This window comes from Haliotis rufescens, unplaced genomic scaffold (genome assembly GCF_023055435.1).
Source record: "Haliotis rufescens isolate VD_foot unplaced genomic scaffold, xgHalRufe1.0.p SCAF_7, whole genome shotgun sequence".
NCBI classification, from domain to species: domain Eukaryota; kingdom Metazoa; phylum Mollusca; class Gastropoda; order Lepetellida; family Haliotidae; genus Haliotis; species Haliotis rufescens.
The window spans coordinates 14,017,891-14,030,196 of record NW_025964361.1 but is presented as its reverse complement, the minus strand read 5'-3'; the positions used below and the strand labels follow the sequence as shown (position 1 = coordinate 14,030,196).

Genomic DNA, 12,306 nt, shown 5'->3' with positions numbered 1-12,306 from the left:
TGTAATAGTATTATGGGATCACGATGCATGTGGAGTTGTTTCTTTACCGCCGTTGCTATTGATCGTACAACTTTCATCCAAGCGATGATGTGACGATTCAGATTGTTTTTGTTTTAATTATAATTAATTATACCGAAAGTTGAAATTTTTGAGAAATTAAGGAACTTGAGTGATTTCTCTTCACCAGGTAACAAAAACTTATCGAATGTGAAAAATGATAAAATGAAAAAGAAAATCGGACTGCATGCCGCCCAACGTGAAGTGCTAAATTCTGGTGGTTGTGTGTCGAAAAATTTGGCAGATACTTTTTTAACTCGCGATGTGTTCCATTTTAGGTAAATAAACTACCGAACGGTTTCATATTATACGTAACTTAAAATATACACAAAGCCTACTCGTTAAACAGTTATTGCGAGTTTCAGGTTTTCATGATCATTTGGAGGCGTCCTTCGCCTATGCGTCTGCCGACTGAGCTCGACAGTAGCATTGAGAGCTTTAGAAGATCGTCAATCTGATCTACGGAAACTAGTCCTGAACACATATTTTTGAGCTGTCTGTAGTTTCGAATTTGAATTGAAAGTTTGAAGTGAAGGTACTTAAGGTACATAAGCTAATATGAAGTGGTTATCTCCAGAGAAACGAAAGCAAGCCTTTCAGTGTGTGAGTCAGTTGGGTTTAATGCATGTGTGTGTGTGTGTGTGTGTGTGTGTGTGTGTGTGTGTGTGTGTATCCGCTCCCTGCATTTGTCACATGGAAGGAGAACGAAATGTATTATGAGTGTAATTAATGTTCTTCGTCTGAAGCAATATGAAAAATTATGAAAGTACTTGCCCCTCGAGATTTACAGAAGAATTGTATACACACAAGAATTGTGTTATCAGATGTAAATGAATTCCTAATCGAATCACTAAGTCTAAGGCAGTGTTCAAAATAGCTGCCTGCCCAATAGCCAAATACCATTGACTTTTACATTTCTATTAACATTTGGGAAAGCTGGAGCAACTGTATTTGAAATTTCTAGTCAATTCATATTTATTTCTACGAATCAGCAAGTCAGTTTAGGTGTCATTTAATATTAATGTTGTCATTTAATTTGTTGTTTTCATTTCGTAATTTATTGGAAACTCGCGCGAAGTGGTAAACTGGGTTTTGGCTGGACTGATGCGAAATAAGTGAAACATTTGAAAGCCACACCAAACGTCAGACAAACGTATAATTCAAAGCAGTCAAGAAGCTTCACATGTACAGCTGTTTCGCGTAATGGTAAACCACAAAATGCATTGAGGTTCAATATGTACCCATGATGCAGGCTAGTAAAATACGATGAGTGTTTTGCAATATATTTCCGATTTACAAGCCCTCCGGGCAAGTGAACTTGGCAAAGAAATTCATATCTAAACTAGGGTACATAAAAGGTGAATAAAACTAAATTATATAACATATATTCGACAAAAGACAGCCTAAACACATATTTTGAGAGATGGCTGCCCATATCTCTACTTAATGTATCTTACAAAATAGGATAAGTCACAATCGCAAATTAAATATAACACTGTTCTTCCCACAATAGCATAACTGATATCAACATGTAAGAGAACTAATGAAAATGTTGACTGACAGAGACCTAACCCAGCAATGTTTCAAATTTATAAACCAGACAAAAAGAGTAGAAATGATATTTAACAACCTATGTTCATATTGCAAAGGCGAAAGAGAGAGAGACACGATTGCACCCACTTTTGGAATGCACATAAAAACATTATAGAATAAACTGGAAAAGAGACTGTTTGCAAATGTAGAATTAAGGAACGATGTACTGACCCTCATCAAAAACGTTGACTAAATACATAATTATTAATAGACACTATTTCAATATTGTACCTGCATGTACTTTTCATTACATACATGTACCTCAAGGGTAGATTATTGACCCACAAGTTATAGAAATATCTAGCATATTGCCACCTTAAACGCACACATTTGTGATTTGCTGATCTACCAGTCCTGTCATCACCTATGAAAATGCACCAGCAGAGTTTCTGTTCCTATGTATACAGTATCTCATATTGTCACACATCAGACAATGCATGCTATGCACATTTACTTGGATACATGCCTACAATGTGGCAATGTCACCATTGGAAATATGAATGTAAAATACAAAAACAATTTGATAAAGATTTTGTGAAAATAGAGTACATATATACTATTAATGAGTAATCTGAACATTACAAAAACAAAAATAAAGTAAAATAAGATAAACAAAATGGATGTGAAATGGCATCACTCACTTTCTGCACCAGTAAATATGTTCATAATAAAAGCTGCATTTGTCACAATGAAAGACAATGTTACCACACAATGTTCAACTCACCATCTAATCCGGTAGTTACGTCCAGGTGTGAGTTTATTGACTCCATGGAATCCTGTGTTCTGTGTGAAATCAGTCCACAAACTGCCTAAATTCTCATTAGTAGATGAGGGTTCATCTGTCCACGCTACTTTGGATTCTGGTTTGGACGACATGTTACAGAAATGTAACAAGATGATATACCGAGACACTCACTTTTCTCGACTGCAAAATCACTCGTGTGGCTTTGTCAGTAGTAAATTAACCTGGTCTAGCAAACATTATCACAGTGCACTGTATTTGTATCGATCGCAATATATGTGAGTGGTCGTCCGTTTTTACTCAGATGAATACTTGGTATTGTCACCAGTGAATGGATCAAAGGACCAGTGACTGTAGCGCCGCCCTATTCATCGCTGCCCGACATTGCTCGGTGACTTCATGTTCATTAGCGTATTGTAAGAGAATTTATTGTGCATATAATTCATGCTCTGGCTGTTTAATCTCATTAATTATCATGTATTCCTATGTGTAGGCAACCTTATGTATGTATTGAAAGTGTTTTAGTAACTTTGATTTGTGGCGTGATAATCTAGTACAATGTACATGTTTCTCATGTATTTAAGGTAATTCTTCCCACCTTACCCCACGGTACCTAGTATGGTGACCTACCTTTGGCTATTGGTGATCTATAGCCCATTTTTATTGTGCACTGTTATGAATTGTTACGAATTTTATTATGATATGCTAGTTTTACAGTCTACACCTGTGATAGTCTAGTGTTATTTACTGTCCTTTGTCGACATATTTTAATGTCTATACTTATGTATTATTAATGTCCAACTTGATTTAGTCACGATATGGCTGAAATATTGCCGATGTGACTTTAAATCTTAACTCACTCATTCACTCACTTGCCACCTTACTAATTGTACATATCTGGTTGTAAATGTTTGATGGTACCTTTGAGTGGCTTATGTTCAGCTCTTTATTTTGGTAACAACTGGTTTAGTAGTTAGTTTGCTACTCGTGTTTTGCTTATTTTAGAAAGCACAATTCTGGTAGCTCACCGGACTTTACCGTTCTCCCGACTATCAAGGCCAGGTTGTCGTTCTTTAGGATTCTCGAAGCTACCGAGCGTAACTATCTCCAGGCATTGCTATTTGCTATAAATCATTCGGGCTGTTCTAGATCTGGTACTGCGTGGTCAGGTCGCAACTTGGTTTCGCTAGTAAGTAACTATGGGGCGATTTTGACCTGGTACTTACTTACTTTTAGTGTTCCTGAACTAAACTTATTGGCTAGGGTGCTTTACATTTATACCACTTTTTCTAGCAATCCGTGAATAAACCAATTTTCCCGTGATTGCCTAGTTTAGGTCAAGTGCTTTTTATATGATCGAGAGCCAAGTTGCTCTTAAGGGCAAATACCTCTTTATTGTTGTGAGGCTATTTACCAAAGCCGAGGATATATACTCAATAGAGTGCTGAGTAATTAACTCACAGGTGTTAATTCGTCACAGCCTGCTTTATTGGCAAAGGGCGACAAAATAGGGATCGGGTCGTAAGCCTGAATGCATGTTATCGTACTTCGCAGTCGGAACGTCCCTTGGCGGCTTGTCTTGACTCGATTACTTATTGGAATATAGTTCAAATATTACTCGCTATATAAAACGCACATAAACTGTAAAATAATGAGGACAACACGTGCATTTGTCCGTTCAACTTATGAATGCCTGTCAAAGACTTAACTTTGATAAAGTTCAAATATAGAGACCTCCCTTGTATTTGTGTTGCTTATACATGTTAGATATTAAGTTCCCTCGAGTTATTAGTTTTCTTTGGGACAGTATTAAACCAGATAAGCCGTCGGGCCTTTATTGTATCGCCCCTCCCGTATATAAGCTTTATGCAGAACGTACTCTTGGAGAAAATCCAGAATTGGAGTTCATACTGCAGCGTTGGTGCGCCCAACGGAAGTTCAAATACCTGATTCGCTGTCACGCTGTGCATACAGAAGCTGGTTACGTGACATGTGATTTGATCCGATGGCTGTTAACAACTTGGACTGACGCCATGGCAACTTATAACTTATACCTGTGCAGATTTATAATACCCTCTATGTCTTTACATCGGGCCAGCCGTTCTTTTATAGCACTGACTATTTACTGTCAGGGCTGCTAAATTTTGTATATTCGCCTGTTTGGATGTACTCAGGTCGTGTGAGTCCAACTTTTAATTGCTTTTAAACCCTAATGCTTCAGCTTGTGGTTATTGTCTAGTGTTAATACATCCACTTTCAGATGGATAATTTGTGTCAATGTGCCACAATGCAGTCATTCTATTGATCAATGTTTCTAGTTCACGCGTGAGTACTCGGTGCTCTCGTAAAACTCGTTAAACAATTACGAGTAGTCCATTTCTCTGTAGGTGAGGCGTTACTCTAGATCTAGATTTAGCGTTGATCCTATCGTTAGTTAAAAACCGTGACACAAAACACACTGTTGACTGATCACAGCACGACGACATCTGCCGAAGCCCACGACGTAATTAATATCTGACTGTTTACACCAGACGGGTATCAATAGAAACGAGGTTTGTACATGAGTGATATTGTATGTTTAATAACATTAGTGCCACATCATCATTTACCCCATGGATCCATTCAAATGGAGATATGACATATGCGGGTAATCACCAGCATTGAATGCGGTTAACTTGTTTTCTATGCTCGCATACTACTAATGAACAAGTGTGAATAACTTTGCTTCACATAGCAAACCAGCTGTCAAGACACACACACCCGCCTAGCTCTAATGCTTATTCAGGTGACATAAAACTATCACACCTCCATTCTAATTGTTATACATGTACATTTCAAAATAAATACTAGTAATGTTAAGAGCATTGTTAAATGAATTGTTAATATCCTGATGTATGGATATACATTGATATTAGTGTGCTCCTTCAACATTTTGCTCATGTTTTCTTTTTTGAAAGACATTTGTTCATATGTGTGTTGATTTTAGTACTTGAACATGCGACTGTTCCAAGTCAGTTTCAAGCCATATTTAACATTTCTCTTTTTCGAAGTGATGTAATTCGTGAGTGATTCCACATTGTGGTATCAAACATGAAGAGAATGGAAGTGATTGTTTCGTCAGTATCATGGTAGGCCCTAAAACCTGGTGGCGTTGGATGAAAAAATACTTGAAAACGACCAGGAAGCATCTACTCCCCATCTATTGTACTCAACGATACCCTTTATGATGTTTCGGAAGATGAAGCTAATATTCGAAATAATAAAAAAATTAATATCCTGCCAACGATTTATTCGCGTAACTCATTTATCATCAATAACGAATTCCTCATGTAGATATTATCGACATTCTTCTTTCAATTGATGTCCCAAAAGCAACGGGGTCTGATAATTTCAAATAAAAATCTTCTAACAAATTTGCAGTCTGACTTTATCTTGAACATCAAATCAGTTAACATATTTGTATAACATCATTGCTAAGGCTTTAGATGAAGGAAATGAAATCCGGGCTGTCTTTTGTGATATCAGTAAAGCCTTTGATGACGTCTGGCACAAAGGAATAACTTGTAAATTGAACTCATAAGATATTAACGGAAACCTGCTAGATTGGTTTCAAAATTATCTGGTGCACCTAATCCAGAAAGTAGTTTTAAATGGCTGTAATTCAATCTAAAATCGGTTTTAGCAGGAGTTCCCCAGGGCTCAGTCCTTGGACCGTTGTTGTTCCTTGTTTACATCAATGATATTGTTGAAGGTATTGATAGTTATATACGTCTTTTTGTAGCCGATACTATATATATTATATATGTTATTGTTAATGACCCTAATGAAGAATAGTCTCAGAAACTGTAATAATTTGCAAAACATTAATTGCAGAACATATACTACGCTAAATCCTGTTTACCCGACATGGTCAAGATTTGGAATTCGATTCCAGAGGAATACAGATCTGCTCGTTCTCAAATTATATAGGTTTTAGACTTTGATATCAGAGCCAATAGTTTCCGATGATCGCTACGATCTGAATCTTAGTACTTGTATGTGCCCAGTTATTCATCGTCGCCTCAGACTTGAATGTAGTGATTTCAACTTACTTCATGGGGCTAAAGGTATTACAACAGGAAGTCATATACATATTTTACTTTTAAATTTTTAGTGTTCATGATTATGCACAGGAATGTAGTTTATTAGATCTTTATTTATTTATGCTGCACACGTCCAAACGTCGCCGGTCCTAATACATTCTTTCCCGGAGCATCTTTTAAATACTAGTAATTCAATTGACGTCAATAAAGATTCAATAAAGACTTGTTGTGCAGGGGGTCAAAGCGGGTTGTGCCCCCTTTTCCTGTAGTTTCAAGCATTGGGGCCGAAATCAAGCATGTGAAATGAAACCACGAAGCGGGCAAATAAAGCGCACTTGTCAAGGTGTACATCATGTTGTTGATGTCGCACTTTCAGCAGGATTTATTATTCACACAAAACCCGGAGAGAGCAGGATCAAGAGGTTTGATGCAAAAAGAGAAAACATGCCTATGCCTTCCTCGTTCATGACTGTTATCCACATTATCCTTTCAGGATCATTCGTTCGTTCTCATGATCATAAACTAAACGTCTGACGCCGTTTTCAGTACGCGCCATCTGGGTCCATTTCTCACCAATCGATATCTTGCTGATCTGGCAAGTGTCCGACACCTCTTCGTTCCTTTCAATTCATATCTGTATCCGTTCAGACATGGTTTGAGTGCACCACACCAACGCTCATAAGTGACAGTGAAGGAGTAAACCTCGACAACTGTGTAACTTTCAGCTTTCCTCCCACAGGCGTCAAATCCAACTCACACACTTTGCAGTGCTTATGTATATTTAGTGGGAAAAGAGTTCAACCAGAAACCTCAATCAGATGTGTAGATTATCATAGATTGCGATAACTTGCGTCAAACGCCACGCGCACACTTTGCAGTGCTCGGCATGGCCTGTATGTAAATTTAGTGCAAAACGAGTTCAACTAGAAACCTCAGTTAGATGGGTAGAGGTGCATAGATTGCGAGAACTTGCGAACAAATATGGAAATTAGTAAAATCCGAATTGAGATTGATAATTACTACCAAAAGAGGCAGGATTGATGTAAAGTTCTTTTTTAACCAACGCAAGAAAAGGGCCAGAAAATCCTCTCTCATTTATCATAAACCGTAGCCAATTTTAAACTTAAGCATGTTTTGTTTGTTTATTTCTTGGTTTGTTGTTTACACCACACTCAGCAATATTCCAGAGCTATATGACGGCGGTCTGTAAATAATCGAGTCTGGACCAGACAATCCAGTGATTGATATCATGAGCATTGATCCACACAATTGGGACCAATAACATGCATCAACCAAGTAAGGGAACCTGACCACATGATCCCATCAGTCGTCTCTTAAGTTAAGAATGTTAAATTTAAGATTAGATACTTTTCAGTGAATACAAAACTGGGTTTCATCTTTTGTAGTAGTCAGCGTCAGTATGTTTTGATAATTTGGTTGCTTAACTCGGCTTTTTTGGTGTTCGTTTTATAATATTAAGTCGTTGTGTACCATTAAAGTAGTTCTATGGCAGACATAGATAAATAAAAGCTACATATCTATACAATCACAGGAAATATCTGCTAAATTCAATACCAACCATATAAGCATGTGATCATTACTATAAATCACTATGAAACACAGATCATCCGTATTCTTGACGCTTCAGTTGGCCTTCTTGGCCAGAGTCCTTTTTTGAATAGAAATCCGATTCTGGTCCATAAAAATACAGATCAACATGGAGGGGGCACAATTGGTGCCCATGGGCACGCATACCTCCTGCGTTAATGTCCTCGCATACCTCCTGCGTTAATGTCCTCGCATACCTCCTGCGTAAATGTCCTATCCCCAAATTTCAAAAGGATATCATCTTTGAGGAAGTCCAGCATTTCACATATGTTTCCACAGATGGCATTTGCTTTCATTTTCACAAATTCACATGTACCTTTGATGTGCCTATATCTAATGCCATAATGCCAAGAAACAAATATCCCATGGATCATGAAATTAAGTTTTTCCCTCAAGTCTGTAGAGTGGGATAGTGTAAAATAAAATTGCGTATGCCAAACAGTCAACGTTTGTAGCTGATTACATGCGGCCGATTTGATTTGTGAGAAGGACAGCGATATCACAAACTACCCATGACAGTGAGACACTAGCCTAGTGGTTGAAGCGTTCGCTCGTCACGCCGAAGACCCGGGTTCGATTCCCCACATGGGTACAATATGTGAAGAACATTTCCTGTGTACTCCGCCTTGATATTGCTGGAATATTGCTACAAGCGGCCCAAAGCCATACTCACTCACGCACTCATCAATGGAAGGAAACCCGAATGTGCCCTGATTCTTGTTGGACTTCAATTGCTGGTGGTTTGGCAAAGTCGTGGAAACCATCTTCAGCAGCTTGTTATTGTTTTTGTCAGTTGTGGTGTGGGGAGAGATAACCATGACATGTCAAACAGACCTCCATATCTGTCAGGCACCGGCTACCGTGACACCATGAAATCCAGTGTGGGTATGGTTTGATCGCATTTCTACTTGCTCAAAATCACAATGGGGTTATCATGCATGCACATGCTCTGCTAACACAACTGCATGACTTACACATGCCTCTCGACAGATACATTAGAACGAGTCCAGTTGTCCTTTTTGCTCAATCGATCGGACATGGTTTATATATGTGACACTTAAGTTATTTATAAGGTTTTATCGCTTTCTAACGCCATTATTCCATTTCTGTACATCCACAAAACAGATCAGTTAATATATTGTCATTTTGTCTCATTAACGTGCATGTTAGGGAGATCATCCATGCTGCCTTGGCCGCTAATCGGTGAATAAAATATTTTGTTCCTCATCTGGGGCCGTACTCTCTTATAAGATGGGCAATACTCCCGACCTCTTCCCCCAAAGCAACCTGTTATAAATTTCTTACAAACCCAATGCGCAGTGTTTTATTTATCTTTTGTCAATCAAACAGTTATAAAACACGTTAAAATAATGGATATATTGATGTTTGCGCACTAGCAGCATGTACTTGACGAGAATCAGAATCAATTAAGAAGACGACTAATCTTTTCTTAGCCAAACGCTGTTTGTTTACGAAGCTCCCTTACCTTCTTAGAGGTTTACAATTCTAACCATAACCTAGCAGTAGTGTGTCATGTGTCAGAATGAATTGCGAAAGTTTTGGGAAAAAATACTTGAGTTGATTGTTGCGTACATTGTCGTGGAATCGACCATATTTAATTGCTCACTGCCAATGCCATTTCGCTACATCATATATGCTTTCTACTTGTCTAAAACCGTGATCGGAATTGGCCTTGCAATATGGCCGTTAAGTAGACCACCAGATCTGTGATATTTAAATTTGCCCCTTTGGTTCCAAGAAATAAACGCCCATCTCCTATATTGTTGCCGTTTACTGTTTCTGGAAATTGTGAGGTAGGTATATTGTATCAAAGTAGACTTTGCACTCTTGATGACCATTTGTGCTTATCTCCACATCACTCCTGGCGAATTGCAATTTGAGATATAATGCTACATAATTCTTGTTGAAGTTGAGACGAAATAGTGTTCACAATAGTCATTATTACCAAGTCACCCGATTCGTTGCTATCCATGTATCTTTCAACACATTGCAACATATAGGGGAATGTGTCAGTCAAAGAATGTAATCTTAACTTAGCCAAGAACTTAATGATCTGATATCGTTCACAATGACAACAGATCAATACAGTGACAAACGTTATATTTGGGATAACACTTTCGTTGTTAAGTACAGATTCTTTGGATTGAGTCCTGTCCGGGATTCGAACCCACACTACCAGAGTGTGGCACCTAATCGCCAGCACACAGAGTCAGCGATCTAAGTCCGACAACTGGTAGTCTAGATCACGTTCTTTGTGTAACCCTCTGACAAGTGTAAATTGGCACGGCTCCCATGGTAAAAGCAGTCATTTTATGTTGTGTCAATAAAGCGTCAAATTCCGTTTTACACATCGAGATTTTCTATACCACGAACAATTAGGGGAGATATATGCCAACCAAAATACCAGTGTCGTCGTTCTCCGACGTTGTCAAAGACATAAAACCACCCATGACGTCAAATAGAATGTTGTCATTTCTTTAGTAATTTATTGCATTTGATGATAGTGCTCCATTAAAAAATTGCAACATTTGTCAGATTACACTTGCACAGTCAGGAGAATGTCTGAATCTAAGGACTAATTTATGGGTTAGAAAGGGACATCCATTTCGCTATTACTTCTTTTTTTAAGAAGTACGATTTCATAATGTATTATTGTTTTTTTGTTTTATACCTGAACGGGTACAGTTTCAATATCGATATTTCTGTTGGAGGAGTTTAGTTCCTCGTGAACAAAACACCAAGAAAATATATTGTCCTTACCCACAGCTAATTCTCACCAAGTGACCTGAGTTACAATAAACTAGTGCTAATCATAGCCCCATTTTTGTACGTGTGTAACCTCTCTGTCGCCTTTTGACGTCATAGAGACAAAATCAGTTTTCGTCATTTACGGCATGTCGTTATACATAGTTACGCATATAACTCCATTTGATATATATTTATGTCGTTCAAATGTTAGGCAGTATTTTGTTCGATCAAAGATTCCGTAAAGTGGAAACATTGTGGAAACATTGTGTGCATAAAGGAGTTTTGACAAGCACTAACATCTGGACACTGTTCATATATATATGTGTATGGTTGAACTGATCATGTGTGAGTATGGTTTTACACCGCTTTAATATAGCAATATGCCGGCAATATCACGGCGGGGGACACCAGAGATGGGCTTCACTCGCACGGTGTTAAACACGTGTTCAACCCGTGTGCAACCCGAGGTTGAATATTATATACATATATATAGGTTGAATAATATATATATATATATATATATATATATATATATATATATATATATATATATATATATATACATACATACATACATACATACATACATACATACATACATCATATGTATATATTATTCAACCTCGGTGAGGCCCATTTCTGGTGTCCCCAGCCGTGATATTTCTGGCATATTGATGTATAAAAGCGGCGTAAAACCATACTCACTCACTCATGATAAGTTCAACCTCGCATAATGGAATTTAGAACTCAAACTGTTTTGTGTTAGCGAAAATATTAGGTTATAGCGTTTTAATGCATCATTATTCTACACTTGCATGTCTGCGCTATATAAGTACAATAATCTTGGACGCGACGTTAAACCCCATTTCACCTGACACTTGCATATATAACATGAATTTGAAGTGTGAAGCAAACCTTCTTCGCGAGCAAAATTAAGCAAGCCCTGCAATGTTTTACGTCGCTCATTGTGACACATAAACGTGTGACACACAGTCCGATATGAAAAAAAACCCCTTCCAATTACAAGCCCTCTGTTGTTTCTAACACTTGTAACACACTTTATTAGTAGATTTCTATCTTTTGCACAAATATATTGGCACACATACTTGAAATATTGTAGTTTATCACATAATGGGTAGGTTTATCGGCAGGATAAAGCCAACGGATAAAAACGATATCCGTTGGGGTCATATGCGGATAGAGATGCAAATATCAAAGGTCAAGTAGGACTTCTTTCACTGTTTATAAACAAGCATGGCGTCGCCCTCGTCATTCGGCGATCGAGTCAGAATTAACCATCGTGAATCTGGATAAACTACAGGGATAATTGCTATCATTATCAAACGAACAGTATAATATACTGAAAATCAGTATCTAACTGTGACGTAGCTAAGGCATTTTATAAGTTTTGGCAACTTTCGAGATATAAATTTCGAAACAAATTTGCGAGGGCAC

At 37.8% G+C, this 12,306-nt stretch overlaps 1 protein-coding gene across 1 annotated transcript in view; it reads right to left on the bottom strand.

Moving 5' to 3' along the window:
* Positions 1–2,605, bottom strand: part of LOC124141919 (amiloride-sensitive sodium channel subunit beta-like) — a 10,470-nt gene extending 7,865 nt beyond the window's left edge. The window contains exon 1 of the mRNA XM_046510113.2: positions 2,375–2,605. Coding sequence (XP_046366069.2) covers positions 2,375–2,526 — 152 coding nt within the window. The 5' untranslated portion in view covers positions 2,527–2,605. The remainder of the gene's footprint in view (positions 1–2,374) is intronic.
* Positions 2,606–12,306: the final 9,701 nt, after the last annotated feature.